We start from the raw sequence: 25,791 nt of genomic DNA on the forward strand, positions 1-25,791 counted from the left end.
TTCATCAAACATTTATTCTGTAGAGGAGATGGCATTTGCACAGGCACAGTAGGAGGGATAAGTGTGAGATTGGGAAGGGACAGGGAGAAGGAGGGACAGGGCCGAAGAAGAACCTTGGGAGTGTGTGCATGTGTGGAAAACCACAGCTGGGCCAGGGCTGAGGTAAGGGCAGCAGCCTCTATGTACCCCTGAGTGGTTTTGACTTTCCCCCTTGGTCCAGATCGGGAGAGGCAGGATTGGAGTGGTGGTGCGGTCTTCCTTGTCACTCATCTCAGATGCAGAGAGGCCTCTGGGACCTTTGACTCCTTTGTCTCTGTGTTTTGAGAGATACAGTGGTTAGAGCTTTGACTGCCAGAGAAGAAAGAGCCGCATGTGGAGAACTTCTGTAAAATTAAGAAACCTAACCAGAACATGAGTTCACTTGGGCTCAGCACCTGAAAGACAAGACCCTGCTGGCTGGCCTTTGGAAAGGCAGCAACTAGAGCAGGCTGAAAGTCCAGCTGCACCCTCCACTCATCCTCAACCTCTGCCCCACACTCATGCCCACTGCAGCCTCCTCTGCCACCTGCGCTCCCCTTAGCAGCCAGGGGGCCCGCCAACTGATGCCAAACCCACCCCTCCGCTAAATCTCCCACACCCTGTGCCACACAGGCATGCACACACACATTCATGGGCACAGGTGTGCTCTTCACTGGGGTTCTCCATACCTTTCTAAGCCTCTGTTCAGATGCCATCTTAGCAGCAGGGCCTTCCCTAGCCGCTGTCTGCGAAAAAGCAAAGCTCCTTGTGCATTGACGTGGACACTCTAACTTTGCTGGATGGCCTGTCCAGCACTGGGATGGGAATTCTGCCAGGCAGGCTCTGTGGCCCCCCCACCCAGTGCAGTGCTGGACAAAAAGTAGGCACTCAGTAGCATCAAGCGAATGAACAGACTGCACGGCCTTGGGCTAGTGGTGGAAATCTTGATCTCTGAAGACAGTGGCTGCTCGTGTGCTCACTGCTTCCAAAAGGCCAGAAATGAAATCACCTCCAGCCCCGAGTTGTGGCGATCTCCTTATAGCACCAGCTTCCTCCATCTTCCCAAGAGGTAGAAGAGCCCGCACGCCTCCTGGGTTGGGATAGCTTCCCCGGCTGACACCTACAGGTGCCGCCAACCTTGAGGTCCTAGGCCACCTGCCCACCACCCTGCAGTCCTCCCCCACCCCCGTGCCCTGACCAGCGTAGTCATGGGCTTCGTACAGAGCTAGGCAGGGTGACGGAGGCTCTCCCAGTGTGCAGGCCCTGCTGTTCATCAGCCACTGCCCCTACACCACACTGATGCTACACCTGTGTCCACCTCACAGGTCTTTGGAGGGCAATGGAGGTGACACACTTGGCACACATGATGAGCCTGGGGCCTGCCCCAGGCTCGCTCTCTGCAGAGCTCTGTGTGCCCCAGTCTGGCTTGGGGGATGCCATGATCAGAGAAGGGGATGGTGGGTGCAGCCCCTGTCCCCGGGGTTCTGCCAGCATTTGCTGTCTCCTGCCCAATCCCCCCCCCCCCACCAAGGTTTCTCTTGGCCTGTCAGGGTCTTCTGAGGATAGAGCCTTCTCCTGAACCCAGCCTTGGTCTCCCCCAGCCCTGCTCTGACACCCATAAAGGACCACGCATGTGCAAATGCTCTTCTGTGTGCATGGGGCAGTGTGTGTCAGCTCATTCAGTACCAGTAACACAGGCCTCTACAAACTTAATTTCGAAAAACAGAGGACAAAGGCATTGTTTCCAGGGCTGAGGAAAGCAGGGAGCTGGGAGCTCCTGACCCTGTGACCTTCTCATGGCTGGCTGTGGTGCAGAGCCAGGCCCAGGAAATGGACCATGATGACAGCCATTCCTTGGTGCATAGGCTGCGATTCCCAGCGTACCCCCATGTGTTCATACAGGGACAGAGGTACCACAGACAGCTCAGTACTGTTCTTGGTGCATTTTCCACCCTGGGCCAGTACCTCCTCTGTCCCATGGAGCCCAGGCTCCTGAGGATGGAGGGATGCCAGGTTGGAAATACTCCAAGCTAAGGCCTCCGCACTCCCCCAGACTCTAGGGCAGCCTCCCCAGATGGAAAATAGCCTCACCAAGCTACAATGAAGGATCTGAGCCCTGTGGCCACAAAAAGATTAAATCCTACCTAGCACAGAGCCACAGACAGTGTTTTGGAAGAAGGAGGACATGCGCCACCGAGCAAGGGTCCACGCCAGCCCTTAAGCAGCTCATGGAACAGCGCTGAGCCAGGGGAGGGCACTCCATCCCCATCGTACCTGCAGAGAGCCCCAGGGCTGGTGGCAGTAGACAATAAGTCAAGAGGTCATTTCAATGCAAAGTGCAGGGGGGAAAGGACCAGGACGTGAGGAGGAGACAGTGATGCCACTTGTCTCCTACCTGTGCCAGATCCCATGCTGGGCGTTGAGGATTCACATGGGCATGAGGCTGAGGTGGAGGAAGATAGCCCAGGGCCTGTGCCCAACAGACATGCAGCAGAAGGCTGTCAAACGGATCCTGTATGTGTGCAGTAACAGTACAGCCAGTATTGGAGGGCATGCTGGGTGTTGATGGGGTGAGGGTGCCCGCATGCCAGGTAGGTGGGTCAGCCACACATCCATGCAAATTTCCCTGGCCCCAAGCCTGGGCTCTTCCTCTGAGGCGCTGTGCATGTGCACACAGCACATTACCTTTGCGGACCAGTGGGCCGACCAGCTGCAGCCAGTGAGGGCTAAACCACGGGAGCCTACAGCTGTCAGGAGTGTGGGCAAGGACCACTGATGCTTGCCACTCTCGCCCACTCTGGAAACAGGGCTGATACAGTAATCAGGATGCCACATATGGACACTGGAAGATGACTACTCCCCAGACCTTTGTTCCCCTTCATTATTCTAGGTGAGCTTTATTCCCCTGTCATAAAAATGACACTTTTAATATGTGGAATATTTTTTTAAAGAAAAGCAATATGAAGAAGACTTCTATTGTCAATAAGCTCTACCTTTTAAACCAGTTATCTTAATTTCTGCTGTAGGTATTTTAATTGAAGATTAACTGCTGTTAAAGAGTGTACACATTTAAAGAATATTTGGAGTATTAAAATTCCGCTCCCTCAATGGGGACAGTCTTTGTGGGGGCCACCAGGAGCCATGCCCACCCTCGCTGAGGGGCTGTCTGTGGAGGAGGGCATCTGCAGGAGGGGCAGGTGGGTGAGAGCCCAGGGACAGCAGTGCTCTCCTGAAGCAGAGCCAGCTGTGTGTCTTACTCCCATCATCCCTCATCCTGACCAAGGGAAGCAAAGCTTGGAGCTGGGCAGTAAGACCACCATGTCACAGGGTCAGAACTATCTCCAGCAGTACCACATCACCCATCCTCCACCTGTCCCCTCCCCCCACGGCTGTAACTGAGACTTAGTCGCTGTCCTCTGGCAATAACCTAAGATTGACCCAGTAGCGACCACTGTTTTCCAGGAGCTGAACAGAACCAACTGAAGGCATGGCCCCTGCCCTCTGGGCATGAGGATGAGGGGTCTCTTGTTCGAGGTACGTGTGTGTATGTATGCGTGCACACATGTAGGTGCTTGTGTGTGTGCGCGTGCACGCCAACTCACGCACCAGTGTGCATGCACATGTTTGCGCACCACTGGCAGAGTTAGGCTCACCATCAGACAGAAAGATGGTGCTCTGCGGTGCTGTTTGAGAGAGGAGAGATGGCCCCTTTCTTCCAAGCTACCTGGAAAAGAACTTAGGTTCCATGTAGTAATGAGGACATGTGATCACTTCTTTGCCACTAACTCTTTGACGTTGGGAGAGTCATTTTGTATCCCTGGGCCTCAGTTTCCATCTCTAATAATGGAGTCAATACTGTGCCCTCCTCACGTGAATTGAGGAAAAGTATTCTTCCAATCCTTCCTGGGCCAGGCCTTATGCCAGGCTCTGGGATCTAGTCTCTGCCCTCAGAGAGCCACTGCCCGTTAGGGAAGTGAGCTCATTTACACCCATGATGGAGGTCGTGCAGGGTCAGGACCAGCTAAGAGTAGCCCTGTGGACACCAGGCCATGTGCAGCAGAGGGGTATCCAGCTCTGACGCCAGACTAGGAGTTTTGCCTAGGCTGACCATGTCATCCTGTCTGCCTCAGTTTCCTTGTATATAAGTAGCCTTCCCTCCCCCCCCCCCCCCCCCAGGATGTGGTTGTGGAGTTGAGGAGCCTGTTGCTCTGAGCTCTTTGAACAGGGCTGAGCACACGATGAAGGCGCCATCAATGTTGACTGGCATTACTGCTGGTGTTCTTTTTGTGATTATCAACAACTGGTTGGTGCCCACCTTTGGGTCAGTGTGAGTCAGGCCTGCCTCACACAAGATGGTCTTTCCACTTCAGACCTCCTCTATGCTATTTAGGCCACTTTCAGTGTCTATCTGGGCAATAGCCGAGGCCATTCATTCCCCCAACCCCACCCCGTTGGGACCCAGAGCACAGCAGCCCTAGGGCTCATCCCTGGAAGTCTTTGGAGATGAGGTGTCCACCCATCCAACCCACACTGCCCAAGTTGGGGTGGCCCCAGACATGCCCACCCTTGCCTTTTGCCATATCCTTCCCACTCTGGGGAAGTTTCAGCCTATGGCCAACCCTATAGCCAGACTCCCAGGCTTATGGCAGGTAGACAGCTTTGTAAAGCCTCAGGCCTGAGTGTGAATCACTGCTCCCCGGTTACCAGCTGTGTGACTTTGGGTGGTCACTTCCCCCGCCGAGAAAGTGACTTCTAGGATATCCAGTGACCTGTGCAGCCCACCTGACCCCAGCTCACTCCCTTCCACCAGAGCATAGCAGGGATCCAGCCAGGCCCAGGCCTTATACTACAGCCTTCCCTCCCCATCCAGACTTTTTCAAACCTCAGCCCAAGGCCCAACCAGAAAGAGTCCCCAGGAGCACTTATGCCTGGTATCATCTTTTGGAAACTGCCACTCAAAGGCCGCTCAGTTCCTTCCCAAGGTTGCAGGGCCTGGTCCACTGGCAGATGAGACAGAGTACACTTAGGCCAAGGTAGCCATTAGTGCCCCTTCCTGAAACTTTGGCTGCTGCTGCAGGCTATACCCTGTCTCCTGGCAACGCAGAGTCTGGACACGGGGCCAGAGTATGTAGGGCCTTGGTCCCCGTGGAGGAGGGAGGCCAAGAAAGCATCAGAGAGGCCAAACCCAGATGCTGAGCCTTCTGCTAAGAGAACAAAGCAGGAGTAGGGTTTGCCATGTACATAGCACCATCGGGTACCCCAGGCTGAAGGAGCACCTATACAGAGCCAGGGCAGGAGTGAATGATGGGACCCTGTGCAGGGGTGAATGTTGCTGGTAAGGAAGTGCGGGGTCTGCAAGAAGCAGCTGAGGAAGGGCTGCTTAGAAGAATTTGGACACCTGCTAAGGAATGGCTAAAGATTTCTGAGCTGGAGGGATGATCAGGTTTTGTTCTAGAAGGATCTCTTTGGCAACTGACCCAAAGGCAGATCAGAAGAGGGAACTGGCGAGAGAACAGCCTAGTGACTCATGCTAGGAGGGCAGTGCCCATGGCCCCAGTGCCAGGAAACTGCTCCTGCAGGGCCTGCTAGGGTACCAAGGGAAGGGACCCTCGAGGAACCCAAGGCAAGCCACCAGAGGTGCTGCCTAGGCTCCCCATTCTTGGGTTTGAACCCTGCCTGAGCTTCCAGGCTGCACACCAGGAATGGCCTCAGTTATCCCCACAGCCACTTCAAGGGGATGCAGCCCCACCCCAGGCGAGTACCATGCCTGCCCTGGGCCTCCCCTGAGAGGGATGGGCAGGAGCCAGTGTTGGATGGTATTGGGTAGTTCAGAACCCCCACAAGCCCCACATCCCCTCCCGCCTTATGATAACAAACTTTCCTCCGTTTCAGCTGCTCCTCTAATCGAGCCTCTGTCTGATTCTCCAGACCAAGTCATTTCCTATTTCAGAATGGTTTTGTTTTTGCCTTAAAAGAAAATCCTTCCTTCCACATAATGCACTGGTTTTCCCTCCCCACACACCCCCAATCTCCAAAGCCTTGACTACATTATAATTTCAATTTACACAGTATGGGAAAGATTTCTGCAAAGGGTCCTTTTTTGTTTTTGAAGAATTCATCATTGCTGCTAAGAAGCTTAATATAAATTAAAGGAGGAATTAGGCAACACTAAGACATCAAAATGGGGGGTGCGGACGCCCACTACCTTGGCTCCCCCCAATGAAAGGGGCCCGAATGGAGCCTGTGGAGTGTGCGCTCAAGAACCTCAGAAAGCGCAATTCCAATAAAGGGCCTGTTCTGTCTCCTGCCTTCCCCTAATTCCCTTTGTTGCAGGGACAGTGGAGTAGGCGTCTGATAAAAACTTAATCACCGTATCTTTTTAAAGCAAATTGCGCCTTTGTTTACATATGGGATCCATAGCTGGAAGAGAAAGGAAGGAAAACCAGGCGGCTGTCCACTCCAGCCAGCTGCTTAAAGGCTTCAGCTTCCAAAGGTAAACTTAGAAAACCAGGCCTGGCCAGGAGATGGCAGAGGATTTCAAAGAAGGGTTCAGGGGTTCAGCAAGAAGGGAGCCAACTGGTATCCAGGCTGTCCGTCTCAGCCAGTCTCACCTTTCTCTGCCCAAGCGGCACTCACACTGGCCCCTGGTGCCAGCCCAACTCTCCCTAACCACTAGGCAACCTCAGCACTGCATGGGCCTCTCAGTGCCTGCTGCCTCTGTCAAAGCTAAGCTCTTCTAGAACCCACACCGCCCTGAGCCCCCAGCAGACAGAGGGATCTGGGTACAAGCCTCAGCTCCCCTACTGACTTCTGTGGGCTGTGGCAAGTCCTCGCACCTCGGTGCACCTCGGCTGGTCACCTGCAGGATGGGGCAGCCACAGCAGCTCTGTGCATGTCAGACATGACTGAGTCCCACCCTGTGTTCAGGGCCACTTGCACCCTGGCTGAGCCTCCCATTTCTGCCCCCCTCAGCCCTGCCCCAGCCAGGCCTACCTGTGGCCTCACCCTCAGCAGCACATCCTGTACAGGCTGCCACATTAACCACATGAGAGATCTCGTCAGGCCCTGCACTGCCCACACCTCCCGTGATCCTGTGACCTATTTGGGACAGCTCCATAACTGGGGCCATGTGGGCAGAGACCTCTCTCCAGGTGAAGTGTGATGTTGAAGCCCACCATGTAGTGGTTCAGCCACCCTGTTTGGGGGACATCAGCCATACTGCTCAAGGCCATCTCATTGAGGGAGGTCCCCTCCTTTGGGCAGCCCTTGCTGTTCACAGACTGAGCATCCAGTCCAGACTCGGAGCCTGGCTGAATTCAAGGCTCTCTGTGACTTAGCCCCGCCACGCCATACATCAGCCCAGCCATACATCAGCCCAGCCCAGCTGCCAGGCATGTCCCTCTGAGCTCACCAGCCCATCTGTCATCACCACGATGCTGACCCTAACAAGGGCTCCGCCCCTTACTGCAGCTCTCTTTCTGCCCTGTCATTTCAATTCTCTCCAAAGCTGCTTGTTCCAGGAGGGGGGAAGTGCTGGAGTAGGTGGAGTTAGCTACAGCCACCGAAGGGGCTGGTGACCCAAGCTGCCTGCAAGGGTTCATTTCCCACTGGGAGGTTGCAAGCCGCCCACCAGCGTAGAGGCCCCTCTTCCAGTCCGGCCTCTAACATGAAAGTGACAACAGCAATTGGAGGCAATTTGCCGGCCTTTGATGGCTGTGTCAGGGAGGCACCCGTGGCCAGGGCTTGGGAAACAGTTGTGCTTCCCGCATTCTTCCCTGATTACTCCAGCCTAAGCCAAGACACAGCAGCCTCCAGCCCATTGTGCCTCTTTGTGTGGAGTTGGCGCTTGGTGAGAAAGGCCAGCTTGGCCCTGGGAGAGTGTCCCCAAGGAAAGCCACAGGCAGCAGCGTCACCCCCAGGGTCATGCCAGCCTGCCCCCACTGCCTCCACGGTCTGGGCTCATCAAGAGTGGAACAGGGCTGCCACACTCCAAGAACCCCCAGGTTTGTGGAACAAGGGCAGGGGACGTCTGCTGAGGCCCAGTGGAATGATGGCCACGGTGTGAACTTTATAGGTATGGCACATTTCCCCATATGCCCACCCTGCCACCCTGGCTCCAGATCACATGGAGTGGGGAGCCTGCTCTCTGAGCCTGGGCTTCTCCCTGGGCTTGTAGATAGGTATTCCCTAGTGCTGGAGGCATGGGACTCGGCTAGAGCATTTCTCTTCCCTCCACTGCCCTGCACTCATGGATGAGACTGTGCTCATTCCCTTTGTTTTCATCCAGCAAACCCTCTTTGAGCCCACATGTCAGACCCTGTGCCAAGCACTGGAGAGGCAGTCCCTCACAGACCCCCAGGGAGATGGGCTCATAAAGCAAAAATGCTAAATAGGGTTCCAGGAGGGATCCCAGTTGGCCTGGGCAGGTTAGGGGAAGCTTTCCCATGAAGACAGTGGCTGAGCAGGAGTTGGCCAGACAGAAAAGGCAGGAAGAGTATTCCAGTCAAAGGGAGTGTGTGTTAGGAGGGCCTGCTTGATTTCTTCTGGTTGGAGCTCAGAGTATGGTTGGAGATGGTGGCGGGAGGCACAGAAGGAGGAATGCTGGATGATGCAGAGCCTCAGATACCAAGTAAGAGGATTATCGCGGGTGGTAGAACCAAGTCTGGATGGTGGTCTGTACCTTAGAGTAGCCCCTCCACAGCAGGGGACTGGTTAGGGAGGGGCAAGAATGGAGAGCAGGGGATGGGCCTTGGGAAGGTTGTGGAGGGTGAATTCCTAAGCCTGTGCCTCCCAGTTACTGCTCGTGGTACATCACCTGCCTCCAAGGTTCTGCTCAGCCCTGTAGTTCACAGGGCAGAGCCAGAGAGCTGCAGAGACTATACCATGGCCTAGAGGTGGCAGTGAGCTTCCTGGCCCAGGCAGTTCTGACGGCCTTCACCACCTGCCCTTCCTTCCTGCCCATCTCCCTGGGGCCCTTGTCCCCCTCCCTGCTGCCTCCTCTAGTGTTCATGGATTCAGCAGCCGGGCTGCACTGGATGGGCACTGCCTCCTCTGGACTCGGGCCCAGGTGCAGTAGGCCATGGCAGTAGCCCTGTAGTAGGTGGCCCTGTGGGTACCCAGGGTCATGGTAGGAACCTTGGGAAATAGAGAAAAATAGAAGGAAGAAGAAAGTGTTGCTTGCAACTGCACTCCGGACCCCAGATGGCCTAATAGATAGCCTTCTTTTTTTTTTTTTTCCTTCTTCTTTTTTTTTTTTTTTTTTCCCCCTGCATCCCAGAGCTGGAGCAGAACTCTTGCAAAAATTTTGATTCCTGCATGGCTCTAATTAACATTATAACATCAGTCTGTCTTTGTGTAACTTTAAACTCTTCTCAGGTGTCACTTTTCATCTCCCAGAACATTTTGTCACAACAAATGCTTGCTGGTCCTGTCCTTACTATCCGCCCTCCCTTTAGTCTCAGCACACCCTCCCTGGTGAGCACACAAACCAGGAATCGGGTAGCCTCACTGATTCGGCCCATCTCTGCTTTTCTGGAGCTGAGTGACCTTGGGCCAGTTACTACTCTTCCGGGCCTGTTTTTTCCACACTGTTGTGAGGATTTAGCGTCTCCGTGTATGTATGGTGTAACACAAATCTCAGTTTGCGTAATAGGACTGAATTGCTAGAAGTGTGTTGTTGGGTCCATGCTGTGACCATTTGGGGAGGTTAGCAGCCAATACTTGCCCAGCAGGACCTCCTCCAGTACCGATTCATTCACCAGTAGTCTTTGAGCACCTACTATAGGTGATTGTTCTAGGTGCTGGGCTTATAGCATGACTAGACAAAAATCCCTGCTGAGGTAGGATTTATATTTTAGCAGGGGCAGACAGCCAACATCCAGTGAGGACATAATAGCATATCTTAGAAGGTGATAATAACTATGGAAAATAGAGTGGGGTAGGAGGGGTCTGGGCGGTAGGGGGCTGAAGGTGGTCAGGAAGTTCTCACCAGGAGTTGACATTTGCACAGTGATTCCCAGGAGGTGAAACTGGGAGCCATTAGAACTTCTGGGGAGGAATCTTCGAATAAACCGGCCCAGATGGGTATGAACTTGGTGTACTGGAGTGAAGGGACAATTCAAGAAATAATGTGGGCCAGGTGGGAAGAGGGGGACACTGAAGTCAAGAGACCAAGAGCCATCCCAGGAGGGGTCTATACAATGCTGCCCAACCTCCCAGAAAGAGGTCCCTAAGAGAGGATGGCAGCCTCATGAGAACGGGACCGTCCTGCTTGCCTCTGTGTCCCCAAGGACTATAGGAAATGCTTAGGAACCACTGGCGGATGCTGGGCAGATGGATAGTGTGCAATCGGTCACCCTCACCACTTTGACCCCCAGGTTGGTGCATGGCTCCTTCAGGTCTCCAGGACTCTCCCTGGTTTGGGCTCCTGCAGAGCTGGGCACACAGGGAGGGCACCTTATAGATGTAGTGTGCTGCAGACCACACACCTTCATCCATCCTCAAGTGTCACACTCATTCCCAGCTAGGACTTGGCACTCAAACTCCTTTTGCTGCAGACCCTTGCCTGGGATCTCCGCGTGGCTCGTCCCATGTTATCTGGCCCACGTTCCCGCATTCTTCCTCGGAGAAGTCTGTCCTTGGCACATGGGACCTGCCCATCTTTCCCTCCCAGGGACTCAGTGGTTTTTGTTTCCTTGATTGCCTGCTGGCTATCTGTATTATCTTGCTGGCTTGATTACTGTCTGCCCCTCCTCAGACCAGTAAATTCCATGTGGGCCAGGCCCTGGTCTGTGTCTTCACCACCAGTGTCTCTCAGCCTTGGAGCATCTGTGAATGTTTTGGAGTGAAAAGCCAGGAGCAGTGTGGGAGAAGCTCAACACGGACCGGGGCTGAGTGCCACTGAATCTGGTTGATGTGGAGAGCAGCTCCAGCCACCCAAAACCCTGACCTGCCCTTCACTTCCCTCTATTTGCCACTGGCTAAGGAAAAAAGGGGGCGGGGGTTTGGGGGTCACTGCAAACAAAGCAGCTCCCAGTGACATTTGCCATGAATCCAGACAGCTCCTGCGGACCGGTTTCTGTCGGTCAGGCTTTCTGGGCATTGTGTCCAGACCACCCTGGAATGGAACAGAGGTAAACAAGCCTTGACCATTTCAGAAAAGTAACTAAATGGCCACATCTTCACCAGTGCCAGATAGATTTTCCAGCTTTGCCTGCTTTGGGCAGTGGGAAGTATGCACTGTATGTAATGAGAGCCATCTCAGGTGAGATGGGCCGCCGATTGGGCCACGCCTGTCTCCCCAGCCTGATGCAGACGCCGGAGAGCCCCATGCCTTTTCAGCCATCAGATCTCCTGGCACCAGAGGGAGACAGGCCACCCATGCCATTTGTCAGGGTCTGGTGACAGCCACCTTCTCTGTTTGCAGAAGGAAGGCTGGGCCTCCAATTTGCTCACAGGGGCTGACCTGGGGCCATTCCCACACCCTGCACCCCATTCAGAGGTGCAAAGACCAGCAGGGTTTAGGGCCTGCGATTAGACAGACACTGTGCTGCCTGGCAAAAGCCTCCCCCCCCCACACACACACACACACACACCTCCGGTACCGGCGCCAAAGGCCCGCAGTGTGCTGTAGCTCCCTTAGCATCAGTTGTGTGCCCTGGCCTTCCAGAGGATGCAGGCTTTACAATGGACAACCGTCTCACCTCCACTTGTGGAGAGGGAGACAGTCCTTCCTGCAGTGGACAGGGGTGTCCCTGACCAACTGTCCAGGTGTCCCTTGAACCAGCCTCCTGGCCACCTTTTTAAATGTCCAGGAGATGCAGGGCCGGTACAAAATCCTCTCATAGCCTGCATTCCCCTGCAGAACCATTTTCACGAGTCTGCTTAAGGTCAGCTCCCCCTGGAGGGATGGGCTGGGGATGGGGTGGGGTGCGTGCAGTAGACTGCATTTGCCTGGCATGCAGGCCCGGGGATCAAATCCTGGCCCTTCCCGACTCACTGTGGGGCCTCGAGTAAGTTACTGCCCTCCTTGGAGCTCCATTTTCTCATCTGCAAATTAAAAGTGTTGCTGAAATCTTCAGCAAACACACACGGAGTACCTGGAACTAATGCACCTGCCCCTGCTGCCCAGCACTCCCCTGACTGAGGCACACGGGGCCAGGTCTTCCCGGCACTGAAGCTCGACCCCTGAGCCCCATGGCTGGTTTCTTTTCAGAGCTAGCACCCCAGCAAGACTGGGACCAGGGAGGAACCCCTTCAGGTGCCAACAGACGTAGAGCAGGGCGTGCAGGAAGGGGAGCCCTCGGCCTTTTCCTACCCCCAACTTCCCACCAGCTCTGGACACCTAGCCTCTAAGTCCACTGGTCCATGTAGCTCCTCTGCAAATCAGAAGTGAGTGCCCTCTGGGGGATACAGAAGCCTACCAGGACCCCTGATTGTGCAAGCAGGCTGTGGGTTGGGCTCCACCCCACTTGCCCCTCACCAGATTATGAAGGCTTCATACCCATCTCCCCCAGAAGTCCCAGGCGCTGCCATCTGCTGGGCCTCCCTGGTCTGTGCCCACCTCATGGTGCCGCCTCAGCTCAGCCTTGCACAGCCCTGCCAGCTTGCTCCCACCAGGACTCCATAGCCGGGTTGTGGTCATCACGGATAATGTGTAGCTTGTCCAGGGTCTGGTGACAGCCACCTTCTCTGAGGTAGAGCTGAGGTGAGGGGCCTGGCTTCTGTGCTCAGAGCCAGCCAAGTGGTCTTGTCTGGGCCGGCAGCCCACAAGGAGGCTGCACCATACTGCCACCAAGCAGATTCCTCACAAAGACAAGCCCCCGAGAAAGGACACCACAGCTTGGTGTTTCTGGACAAGTGGGTCAGGAAGGGAAGGGTGTTCCAGACAGAGGGCACAGCATACGCAGAGGCTCAAAGTGTAACAGTAGCCCAGGAATAGCCCGCAAGGCTGCACAAAAGCACCAAAATGGGGGTGGGGGGCTGGAAGAGTCAGGTATCACCAGGAAACAGGTTTCTGCTAGTAGTTTGGCTGGAGGGAGTAAACAGAGTATCTGTAGCAAAGCATGCAAAGAAGCCAGTAAGACATGGTGGGAAGCAGGGAGGCCGGTCCCACCCCAGCCTGGGGGCAGGGGGACAGCATGTTCCAGAGGTCAGGGAGAAGGACCCCCACAGGAGCTCTGGCCAAAGGAGTGCAGTCAACACCTGGCCGCTCTCCCCCTACCCCCGATCTGCTGGGGCTCCCATTGGCTGAACCCAACTAGAGTCCAGAGGGCATGGGAGCCCACAATGCCATTGACAGAGGTCAGCTTCCAGGCCACAGGTAGGTGAAGAACATCTAGCCTGGTGGGCCTCAGTTTTGGGGTGTGGGTCTCAGCCTGGGTACGCCGGAAAGAACAAGGACCATCCCGAGCAGAGGAAAGATATGGCCCGGGTGTGAGCTGATCCTCATGGGGGCCTGAGTGCAGGGTGGATGGGTGGGCAAGGGACCCAGAGACCAAGGTGGGAGCCCTGCTGACTCCAACCTGGATGGACTTGTGGCGTGGACTAGCACAAGGAGAGGGGCTGGCATGCAGGGATTGAGGCAGCAAAGTGGACCACAGGCCTCAGAGATCCATTGCATGGGGAAGGAAGCAGAAGGGCTGAGCCCAGGGCATGTTGGGGTCCTGGCTCACCCCTAAGTGGATGTGACGTGGACAAGTACAGGTATTCATACAGGGTGTTAAGTGGGCAGGCTGGGGAGTGGCAGAGTGACAGGCTCTCCCTCTGTGCCCTGCAGGTGGCCTCAGCCCCGAGTCCAAGAAGATCCTCATGTCGACCGTCAAGAAGCGGAGCCGAGCTGGCCAAGGGGAGGTGGCCGAGCGGAAGGAGGGGGTGGAGCAGCCCGAGCCTGCACACCATGTGACACTCAGCCTGTCTTTCAAGCGTTATGTCTTCGACACCCACAAGCGTATGGTCCAGTCTCCCTGAATGCCCCAGTGCTCTCCCCCAGGGCCACCTTGCCCGGGCTCAGGCTAGAGAGCTGGTGGCCAGCGTCTCCCAGGCTACCCAGCTGGTGGCCACTGAGGGCCACTCCCCACCCTGTCCCCCAGCAGGCAGACACTTGCCAGCTGCAAATAAATGTCTTGCGGTGCGTCCCCCTCACACACCCCACTGGTCTCTCCGATTTCACCTAAGGGTTCCCCTCCCTCCCTCACCGTTCGGGTCTCTTCCCAGGAGGAATGTCAGTGGAACCACCAGGGCTCCTGCCGAAGGGATTGGGGGAGGTACTCAACTAAGAGCCCAGTGGGTTGAGGAGTCCACAGGGTGTTAGGCCCTTAGGCCAAGCTGGGTGGCTCCCAGGGTCTCGTGGGCCTTCAGGGAGCATGGGGGTTCTCTGGGAAGCTGAGTCAAGGAAGGGCACCCATGGTGTGTCAAGCAGCAGTGGAGCACCGGGCCAGGGCATTGGGCAGAGGGAGGCTGGAAAGGTTGCTCGTCCATCCTGACTCCAAGAGTCCCTAGGCCCCTGCCCCTGAGTTTGGAGCCCACACTCCCCAGACCTGGTGACAGCCCTGCACAGAGTGTGCTGAAGACCAGGGTATGTGAGCACAGCCCTTGCTCCTTGCTGCCACCTGCACCCACAGGCCATCCTACCTTGAGACTCAAGGTAGTATCTGTTGATATTCAGAAAAGGGAGAAATGGCAGAACTACCTGATTGAGGGGAAAAAGATTTTAAAGACATTCGTAGAATGAATAGATGTTCCAACGTTCCTTTATTTGGCCTCCAGACAGACACACAGGCCTCATTTTTATCCTAGTAATCAGTGCATTATGTTTTAATTTGCAAAACTGGCATTAAAAATATGAACAGGGGCAGGTTTCGATCAAATGACTTGGGGTTGTTAAGCCCTGGAGCAGCAGACAGAGAGGAAAAAGGGAGTGGTGCTGCAGAACAGGCTGTCCTTGTGTGCGGTGGCCTGCAGCAGGCAGCCCTCATTACACACACCAGCGGCAGGGCAGGACCCTCCCCCCCCCCCCCCCCCCCGCATGAGAGGATGCAGGTGAAGGTGACTGGCCAGCGACTCTCACCAGCCCTCATAGGGCCCCAGACATCAGGCAGGGGGCAGCAGTTAAGGGCAACAGCTGAGGGGTGGGTGGGCAGGGAGTATCCAGGCCTGGCGCCCACTTCCCCTGTGCTGGGAATGAACTGGGAGGACAGTTTGGGGAGAGTGAAGAAGTACCCTGAACAGGGCTCCTGCTGCTACAGTGGAGGGCTCCTGGAGGATCCGCCTCCCAGCTCCTGGGAAACCCGCTGCCTAAGGGGGTGCCTCCAATAACAGTGGGCCTGTTGCGTGGCCCTCCTCCCTCTGCAGACCAGGCTCTGGCCCTGTTGTACAGCCCCCGCCCCTGCCCTGCAGAACATTTCCTCAGAAACATGTTGCTACTGAGCTGAGGCCACTCTAGCTCAGCGAGGCACTGAGCTTCCAGTGAGGACTCCAGGACAAGGTCCTTCAGCTCCAGCCCAGTCCATTCCTGGGGGAGCAGAAAAGGCCTTTGTGAGCACCTGTTGGTGCCAGGTCTGGGGCTGGCCATCTCCTGTGGCCACCCAGCCCTTTGGAGTGGACACAAATGGGCAGGGCCATTTGTGTCCTGCCACGGTCTTCTGTGACTTGCCTTCTTGGATGAGGAAACCTCCGTCCACCATCCTCAGTGTGTGAGGGCTGAGGTAACCTCCCAGCTGGGCCAAGTTCTCCCTCACCAAGGGGTATGAGGCTGACCTTTCCATCCAGGTCCCCTCTGGAGGTCCTTGCAAGTCAGAATAGAGAGTAGCCTGGGCTCAGCAGAAGGTCCCTGCCCTGCAGGAACTGTGTGATCTTGGTCATGTCACTGTTTCTCTCATGTGACCCAGTGGAACTATGCACACCCCAGTGGGCAATAGTGGGTTGCTTAGTAAGCAGGAACTATTTCTGGGGACAGATCCATGGGGGTGGGGGTAGGAGTGGACACAGGGTAGACTTGAGCCACTTCCTGGATTGGATCTGGCCCCTCTGCTTAATAGCCGTGTGCTCTTGGGCAAGCCCCTAACTCTGTACCTGTGTGTCCCCATGTACAAAATAATAATAAAAGCAGCTGTTTCGTGGGGTTGTTCAATCACCTGAGCACACTACTGGCCACCATATTATCCGCAACCCTCAGTGGGACCAGCACTCATTCTCCCCACTGAGAAATAAAGGTCCTACAAACCCCTCAGGAGTTGTGTCAGCAGATGCAGACCCACCCCTGCCCCAAACCAGCCATTTTTTCAGAAACTCTGTGAGGGTCCCCATATCTACTCACACCTTTCTCCCTACCTCATATCTCACCTAAAGACAGCACTCTTTAAAGCCCAGGGAGGGAGGGGGCTCAGGTGGAAGAAAGTGAGGCACAGAGGGGAGGAGGGAGCAGCCTGTGGCTGTGCCCTGGGAGGGGCTGCCAGAGCATGTGGGGAGGCGTCCTGCAGTGTGGCTGACTGCACCAAAGGGACTTCTGTCAGGCCTGGCATCAGTTGAAACCTGAGTGCCTGTGAGCCAGGTCAGGCTAGGGCACAGCCTTTGAAGGGGAAGCACAGTGGGGCTGGTGGGCAGGGGCCGGCCAGCGCCTAGTGTTGAGGATTGTGTCTCCCTCCCCCTGGCTCCCAGCAACCCCAGGCCAGGGAAGAGAGGACTGTGGTGTACAGCCACCATCACATGCATGAAGTCACAGAATCTGCTCATAGGTGTGGCCTGGGAAGAATCACTCCAATTTTATAGGTTGGGGGTGCAGCAGGAACTGGGTTCAGCTGGCCCAGCTTTCATCTCAGGTAGAACTGGGATTTGAACCCAGGTTCTGGATAACTCCAGGGTTCCCCGTGACCCCAGTGCCTTGGGTATGTCCTTGGAAGTGCCCTCTGGCGCCCTGCTTTGTGCGGGGAGGGGAGGCAGCAGCGCCCTGCCTGGCTCCCCCACCTGCCTGCTCATCTAGAATGAAGTCATGGACAGGCGTCCTGCCACAGACTGGGGCGGGAGGGGCAGCTGTGATTGGCAGGCCCCGACCAGCCTGGCTAATGCACCAGCAATGAGATAAGGCTTATCTGGAAATGTCCCTGGAATCGAGACTCTGATGGAAACAGGCTTCTGGGTTAATATATTTTTGATAGATAAAGTCTCATAAAGGGGAAGTCCTAGGGGCCCAAGGTAGGGGCAGCTTCCGTGTGTGTGTGTGTGTGTGTGTGTGTGTGTGTGTGTGTGTGTGTGTGGGAGTGTGTGGGAGTGTATGTGTGTGTGTGTGTCCCATGTGTCTGTCGATGTCTGGGTGTATGTATGTATCTTGGTGTCTCTGGGTGTCTGTGTGTATTTGTGTGTGGTTCAGGCAGGCTGTGTGTCTCTGGTTTATCTGTGTAAGTGGTGTGAAGAAGAGAGGTGTTGGGTCCAGTGTTCACAGGGTGTTCACATGTGTGTCCAGGGCGTTTGTCCTTTGGCCCATGGGGCTTACAGGTTGGTGGGGCCTCTTCCTCAGGACCGGGTGAGATGGGGGGGTGCTCCTTACCTCCATCCCACAGGCCCAGAGCCCCCCTCAAGGAGGCCCAGGACCCTCTCAGTGCCAGCTCCCCCTCGGATTGATCCAGGCCTCAGGCCTCCCCAGCCTCCTTTGCCTGGGCAGCCTCCACAAGGGGTTTGGCTTTCCAGGTTCCCTTCCAGAGGCCATGGCCAGCCTCCCAGTTCCTAGTTCAGCCATGTCTGTTCTCCATGGTCACGACTGGAGTGAGAGGTGGCCTCTCACCAAGGAGCCACCTGGACAAGGTCTTGAAGAGAGAGAAGTAGTTTGCCAGGGGGAGGAAGGGTGATGTTCCGGCAGAGGGAACAGCAGGAGCTTGGTGGGGCCCTCTTCTAGTGGGGATGAGGTCATGGCTCCCCAGTCTCCTCCTCCCAGCCCCTGCTGGGCCTGCTGGAGCCTCCACACAGGTAGCCCTGATAAAAAGAATAATTAGCTCTTGACTGATAACAGAATCCAACAAGCCATTAATTAACCCAGATCAGCCAGCACCGGGGCTTGAGTGCCAGAGACAGCTAGGGGGTGCTGGGGAGCACTGTATGCTCCCTCGGGGGCAGCTGACCCCAGCTCTGGGCTTGCAGGGGTCTTCTGTGGAAGCCCATACTCTCTCCTGAGCACCAGTGGGGTAGGCAGCTGTGGAGACAGGCTGGGTGGCTTGAGGCATTGAAGGCTGCTATAGTCCTGAGAGCATAGGTAGGGAGAATGTTTCAGTCGGGGTTTCAGGAGACCCTCTGGCCTCTAACTTCTCTCCAGCTCTGGACACTCAAACACTGACTCTACAGGGCCCACCAGAGGGGCAAAGACTGTGGGTTAGAGGAAGACCCCCAGGATTGGTTGGTGATTAGCAAAGAGAGCCTAGGGAGGCGGCAGTATAGGCCCTAGAGAAGGAAGATTTGGAGGTTCTGCGTAGGGTTGGAACATGGGAGTCAGGATGCATCTGTGAAGAGGCCCAAAGTTGATTATCCCACATTTATTGAGTGCCTCTAGTGTGCTAGGCCCTGAGGTCTCAGCCCACTGCTCACTAGATGCAGCTAGCAGGAGATCCTGGACCCACATCCCCACCCAACCTCCGTCCCACACAGTGGTCTACGACTCCTGTGCCCTGGCAGCCTCCTCTGTGCAGTGCTACCATCAGGCCAGCAGGTCAGAGGTCATGAACCGAGAGTCTCCCCATGTGCCCCACCATGAGGTGTTGCTCAATCCCCCCACACACCCGCTCCCATACTGGGGAGACAGCACAGCACAAAGAAACGACCACTTCCTGCGGTCATGGCTGGGACTCCAGATAAAGGCTGGCCAGGAGTCCTGGCCGACCTGGGGAGGCTGGGGTAAGGGGCCAGGTTCAGCCACCCGCCTAGCCCCTACAGGGACACCCCACAAACTCAGCCCTGAGCCTCCAGGCTTCCCAAACAGTCACCACCTCACTACTGGGCAGGACCAGGAGTAGGGCTGCTAACTGCCACCTCATTCCTCTAGGCCAGAGCCTCTGCTCCTCTGACTTGCACACCCCCCACTTCCTCTCCAGGGTGGGTCCTGTCAGCTCACCCAAGCCCACTTAACCCCATCCCCAGTCCAGATGGGTGACCAGCAAGAGTGCCTATGACTGGGCACCACTGTCACAGCCATACTCACCAGGCTGACCAACAGGCCTCAGAGGGGCCATCTGGGCCCTTGGTGAGGTATGTGCACGCTGCTTCTCCAACATGCCCATCTTCCATTCCTCCCTCAAGCCTCTACCTCTACCTCCGTCTCCATGTCCCTCCCTCTCTTGCCCTTCACGGTGACCAATCAAGGTCCAGTTCACTTCTCCCACCGCCACACCCTGAGACCGGAGCCCACCATGGTGGGGCAGGTTGGAGGGCAGGCTGGGAGGTACAGGTCTATGGGCCTGTCACCTGAAAAGGGCACCTGTGGAATCTAGTGAACTCTCACTTCTCACCACCTCCTTGCATTTTCTGCCCTGGCACCTGCCCCCCACCTCCCCGGACCCCTCCTGCAGCCTCTGTGGGGCCCCTCCTCATCCTGTCTCTTAAGTTCCCTCTAGTGGGTGATAGGGACCAAGAGAGGCTCTTGGCTGGGGATATAAAAGGTAGGGGCAGACCAGGTGAGGTACAAGAACAAGGCCTTCCCCCGAAGCTCCAGGGATAGGCCTTGGAAGCCCAAATTTCCCAGAGGCTCCAGAGCTGCAGCACAGACCAGGCATAGAAGCCAGATTCCTGAGCCTTCATCTGCCCTCCCAGTTCAGTACCCACGAAGCACCTTCCAAGCCAGTCCCTTACCCTACCCCTACACTATCGCCACCATCGTGATGCTTACTTCACTAGCAGTCTGAGACCACCACCTTCTCCTCCACCATTATTACCAGGGACCTGCTCAAATACACCAGGAAGAAGTATGAGGAAGGTGGCCAGGACAGAGGTGCCATAACCAAGGCCAGGTGAGGGGTAAGGTGTGAGCTGAACCAGGGGTGGAAGGGTGGGCTCAGTGCAGAGGGGGTGGAGGAGGCAGACTGGGAATGACCAGGAGGTAAAATCATTGGCCTTGGCACTGATGGGGCATATGAGGGAGTGGAGGGAGGGGTTCCAGGATGCCTGGTGAGCCTCTCATGCCCACAGCCGGGTGGGGTTGGGCAGAACACCCTGATGACTTGGTCTGGGAATCCTGAGCCATATTCCAGGGCCTTTTGTGGAAAAGGCTAGCTGGAGACAGAAAGGGGTCACAGCACATTCATACAACAAGGCCAAGGGAATGTGCAAGACCTAGGAGGGAGTGAGGGAGAAGGGAAAAGGGCCCAGTACAAGTCAGGAGGAAGGCCCAGTCTGAGATTCAGGCAGCAACAGGGTGCCCAGAAACAAGAGAAAGCAGCCAGGGAGGAGGGGACAAGGTGTGCTCCGAGGTGCTGGCAGGAGGGGACACATGGACCAGGGGTAGTAGACATTGCTTGTGATACTCCAGGCTAGAGCAGGGGGCAGCCAGAGTGGAATCAGGCCATGACTGGCACCACAGGGTGGCAGATGGGCATGGGTGGGCACCTGGCAGGACTATTGTGTAATCGGTGTGGTGTGAGATGAAGCAATTTGTTTCTAATCAGATGTGGAACTGGATGATTGGGTAGACGCTAACCCCGATCAACAGCATCTTGCTGATTCTCAGTATTCAGCAGGGTGAAGGAAACGCACCCCCAGGCAAGCCCTGGGGCCCCCATAGCATCCTGGCCTCCCCTAGGCTGAGCCCAAGTTAATCGAGGCCCACCACCTTCTCTGCTCCATGTTCCCTGAGAGGAGCCCACATTCTCTGGCCTTTGCTCTCACTGCTCCTTCTGCCTGATGGGCCCAGGTTCAGAGCCCACTCACACTCTGCCTCCTTGTAGAGTCTCAGACAAGGCCCCTTCTCCCTCTAGGCTTCAGGGCTCCCCTCACAGGTGGCTCCCTATGGTCAGAATGAAAGAAAGAGACTGAAAGGGCAGTGGTGCTCAGACAGAAGGCCGGGGCTCCGAAGGAGGTGTCTTGGCTGTCAAGAGACAGACTAGCCGTGTCCCTCCCAGCACTGCTGCCTTTGACATATGAGTGGGTTGGAAGGCAAGGAGCAGCTTTAGAGACTGCCTTCACAGAAGGGAAACTGAAGCAAGAGGGAGGGGTTGGCCCTCTGCCCCACTCTCCCATCACAGGGAACCCTGTGGAAGGAGTGGTCGCCTCCTAGGAACTGGGAGCCTGGGTGCATGTGTGGACATGCTGGCTGGCCGGGGCCACTCCCACCCCATGGACAGCCGGGTGGTCTGTTGATAAGGAGAGACGGTTTTCAGAGTCATGGGGTGCCACTGATAAAACAGACAAGCATCTCCTGGTGGCCGGAAGGTAGTGGGAGGAGCCCCGTTCTTGGGGGTGCCCACAACTTGGGTGGAAACACTGAGGCTGCTGGTTCTGGACAGGACCCTCCCACCCCTCCCCCCCAATGGAAGCCCTCACCAAGGCATCTGGGCAGCTGCTGTACACCATGCTGGGGAGGGCAGGCTAAGCCTGAGGTCACTTTCCCCCAGATTGGAGCCCCACCCTGCCTGCAGCCTCCTCTGCCCACTCAGCAGTCCCACCTGAGCCTCAGACAGCTCCAAACAGGGCTTCTTAGGGCAGCCTCGAATGCCAGACCCTTCCCACCATCATACCTTCCTCATGCCTGGAGCAACCTTCCTATAAGGTCTGTCACCTTCTCATTGTTTCAGGCACAGCTTGCTCATAAAAGGGTGACTATCCAGCCAAGAAGAGAAGATTCTGGGAAGATGAAGTTACAGAGTGGGGTGGGAAGTAGTGGGAACCCTCACTTGCATGTGATAGGCCTGATTCTGAGTGTGCTCCATGCTTTCTCGCAGGTAATCCTCACAACCCCTATAAGGTGAGAATCCTCTCCCTCATTTCACCACTTGACTGAGGCACAGAGACGCCAAGCGACATGCCCAAGGTCACACAGCCTGGTGGGAGTCCATTAGGCATTGGAGGCCAAGGCCTGGCTTGAGGTTCTGGGGTATGCAGGCAAGAGTTTAGTCAGGACCTACAGGGAGCTGGGCGCCAGCCACAGGAGTGAGGTTTGTCGGTGCTGATGACTCACAGCCCCACATCCAGCGCCCCTTCCAGCTCTGGCCCAGATGGGGCTTTCCAGTTGCAGCCTTGGGACTCTCCGAGGACTTACACAAGATCACCTGGAAGTAGGTGGTGGAGACTTGACACCAAGCCTGAAAGGATCCAAGGCCCATGCCCTTCCCAGAGGTTGTCATCAAACCCCGGGACACTTTCTGCATCTCATCATCCTCACTCTGCATACATCACAATAGGTCCTACTTCACAGGTGCAGAGTGGAGGCTCAGGGAGGGGCTAGTCCCTCAGCAGGTCACAGGTGCAAAAGCCCAGGCCTTGCTGGCTCCAAGGCCACCCCCCCTCCAGAATCATAAGTCATAGGGTTCCTCCTGACCTGCTTCACTCCTTGAAAGGGTTGCAGTGGCAGGGCCAGGCACGTCACTGGGTTCTTTTGCTGGAGCCAGCAGGAACAAGGCCCTCTCCTCAGGCTGGGGTTGTTGAGCTGGTGGATATGAACTTGAAGTTGCTCTGGCCATCTGTCACCATGAAGGAACTGAAGTCTATACCACAAAGGAATGATGTCTACACTTTAGGAAGACTGATAGAGAGAGATGGAGAGAGACAGATTTCTGAAGCTATCAGCTGAGCACCTGGATCCAGATATGCCTGAAGCCTGAACCCTTGTTATATGAGGCAATAAATTCCTTTTGTTGTTGAAGCTTGTTGGAGAGGATTTCTGTTTTGTTACTCATAGAATACCTACATTGGTGTGACAATTAAGTTCATGAACTTGTTGCAACAGTGTTACTAACCTTTTTTTGATATCAGAGGGATTATTCATTATGAATTTGTACCAACTGGACAAACAGTTAACCAAGTTTACTATTTAGAAGTGCTGAAAAAGCTGCGTGAAAAAGTTAGACAAAAATGGACTTTTTGCCAACAATTCATGGCTCTTGCATCACAACAATGCACCAGCTCGCACGGCACTGTCTGTAAGGGAGTTTTTAGCCAGTAAACAAAAAACTGTATTGAACACCCTCCCTACTCACCTGATCTGGCCCCCAATGACTTCTTTCTTTACCCGAAGATAAAGGAAATATTGAAAGGAAGACATTTCGATGACATTCAGGACATCAAGGGTAATAACGAGGACAGCTCTGATGGCCATTCCAGAAAAAGAGTTCCAAAATTGCTTCGAAGGGTGGACTAGGCGCTGGCATTGGTGCCTAGCTACCCAAGGGGAGTACTTCAAAGGTGACCGTAGTGATATTCAGCAATTAGGTATGTGGCACTTTTTCTAGGGTGAGTTTGTGAACTTAATTGTCACACCTCATATTGCAGAATCAGTGAGCGTAACTCTTGCCAGTTTGGGACATGCCCTAGGTCCTGAGTGCAGTTACACAGACATACAGGGGTCCATGTATACCCATGGATCCTCAATCCTGCCCACTCTGGGAGTCTTTTCCCATGGCCAGTACCCACATCCTGCTGTGGGGCCTTGGGCAGGTCTCTCTCCCTCCCCTACCTCGCATACGACTGCCCCCTGGCTGGGGGATGCTCAGCCCCCCACCTCTGTCTGGCCGCCTCAGCAGCCCAGCAGGGCTGAACACAGAGCACTCTGGATCAGTCCTTACAGCTGCTGCCTGCCTTGCCCCCAAGCCCCGGCTCTGCCACAGAGCGCACCGCCACAGGGCTCGGGCAGGCTCATGCTTGTTTCACGTGGCAGCATTTTCAAATGGTAGATTTCATGTAAGAATACCAATTTTTGCCCCTTACTAACCTTACTGACCTTCAGCTACTTGCTCTTGGCTCAGGGTTCCCATCTGAAAGCTGTTGATAACAATAGCAGCCCCCGTGGCCCCCTCTGTCTCATCTGACGCATCAGCAGGTCCATGACGTCACTGTCAGAACATACCCGGAGCTCATCTCCCCTCGTTCTGCTGCCACCAGCCTGGCCAGACCTCAAGTCTCTTGCTCAGTGCCTTCTCAACTGTCCCCTGCTCTGCCGTACTCTGATAGACTCTTTCATAGCAGCCAGACGGGTCCTTTTCACACCTGTCTGGTCACATCTACCCTTTGTTGAAAACCCTCCCGGGGCCCTCCCCTCCCTCAGGTTTAACCGTGATCCCCAAGGCCCTGCACAACTTGTTCTGAGACCTCCTGACCTGTCCCATCACCTTCACCCTCACTCACCTGCTCCAGCCCCACTGGTCTCCCACCTCAGGGCCTTTGCACCTGCTGTCCCATCTGCCTCCGGAAAACCCCAAGCCTGCCCCTCACTCTCTTCAGTGAGGCCTTGCCTGGACAGCTCAGTAAAAGCCCTCCCCCATGCTACTCCCCTCCTCCTCTGCTTTAGTTTCCTTCCCAACTTGTATTTCCTTCTAACATACTAGTTTGCTTATTTACCTCACTCATTGTCAGTGTCCCCCATGTGAATGTGAGCTCCAGAAACAGGAGTTCCTGTCCCTAACACCTGGTACAGTATGTAGCACACTCTGGGTGTCCCGCACTCTTGGGGCACTCATGGGCTACTGGGGCTTAAATAAGTCAGTCAATGTTGAGTCCTTGGGCCCTGTAAACAGAGCTGATTCCATCATTGCTGTTGTTAGTTTCTGGTCTCACTGACCTGGCCTGTATGCCCCATGGCAGCCTTGACCATCAGGAACAGTTTGCCTCAGACCACGGTCCCATGACCATTAGCACTCTGGTTTACACACATTCTTCGGTTGCAGGAGAATACAAGGGACTGGGAGGCAGAGACACCTACAGAGGCCCTAGGCTCCCCCTGAGAACTGGCCCTCAGCCCTGTCCCTATTCCCCCCCACACACCCTCACCCAGGCAAACATGGTGAGTGCAATTCAGGGGCTGCTGGTTAAGACCCAGATCCCTAAGCAGGTAAGTTAATAGTTTAGAGCAGGAGTTGCCCAGAGGGTGAATGATGAAGGAGGGATGGGCCAGTGGGTCCTGAGAACCTGAAAGGGGGTTTGTACAGGAAGGCCTGCAAGTAAGTGTCAGCTACTTGTGGGTCTCAGCCTGACCATGGGACCATCCTAAAGGGGCCCAGGTGTTTAGGGGCATGTGCCCACAACCCACTGTGAACAGGAGCTGGGGCAGACTTGAGGCTGGGACAGCTGTGGGAAGCATGTGAGCACACCATGTGTGAGTATGGGATGCCTATTCAGGCGAGGCTGGTCATATCTCTGGGCCAGGCTGTGTGCACACATGCAAGTGCCTTTTGGTTGGATGATTCTGGAGGGTGTGGGTAAATCCTGCATACTGTGTCTGTGAAGCTGTTTATGCAGGTTTTGGTGAGTCTCTGTGCACGTATGTGGTGTACATGTGTGAGCTTAGATATGTGGACATGTGTGTATGAGGCTGTGCACATGTGTGTCTAGTCTATCACTTCAGGTTCTGAGCATGGCCTAGAGGGCTTTAGAGTCATGCAGACCTGAGGCCTTTCCCACCCACCCTGACCAACATCACCTGTGCCTCAGTCTCCTCTCCTGAAAATGGGTGCTATCATCGCTGCCTTGGGGTAGCTACAAAAATTTTGAATGATGCATGTGTTTGCACTGAGTCAAAGGTTAATTATCTGTCTTTATGATGCCCTCACCTTATCTGTTGCCATCCCTCAACCTGTCTCTGGGACTCTAGGC

General features: G+C 55.4%; 1 protein-coding gene across 4 annotated transcripts in view; it reads left to right on the forward strand.

Moving 5' to 3' along the window:
• The window catches only part of EEFSEC (eukaryotic elongation factor, selenocysteine-tRNA specific), a 292,225-nt gene extending 276,078 nt beyond the window's left edge, over positions 1 to 16,147 (forward strand). For 2 of the 4 annotated variants that reach the window (XM_074340481.1, XM_074340482.1), the window contains one exon: positions 13,796 to 16,147. In XM_074340481.1, the coding sequence (XP_074196582.1) occupies positions 13,796 to 13,986 (191 nt within the window). In that variant the 3' untranslated portion in view covers positions 13,987 to 16,147. Of the gene's footprint in view, positions 1 to 3,480; positions 3,553 to 13,795 lie in introns of all 4 variants that reach the window. The other 2 variants (XM_074340480.1, XR_012498843.1) reach the window with 2 other exon arrangements.
• Positions 16,148 to 25,791: the final 9,644 nt, after the last annotated feature.

Source organism: Rhinolophus sinicus, linkage group LG09 (genome assembly GCF_036562045.2).
Source record: "Rhinolophus sinicus isolate RSC01 linkage group LG09, ASM3656204v1, whole genome shotgun sequence".
Taxonomy (NCBI): Eukaryota; Metazoa; Chordata; class Mammalia; order Chiroptera; family Rhinolophidae; genus Rhinolophus; species Rhinolophus sinicus.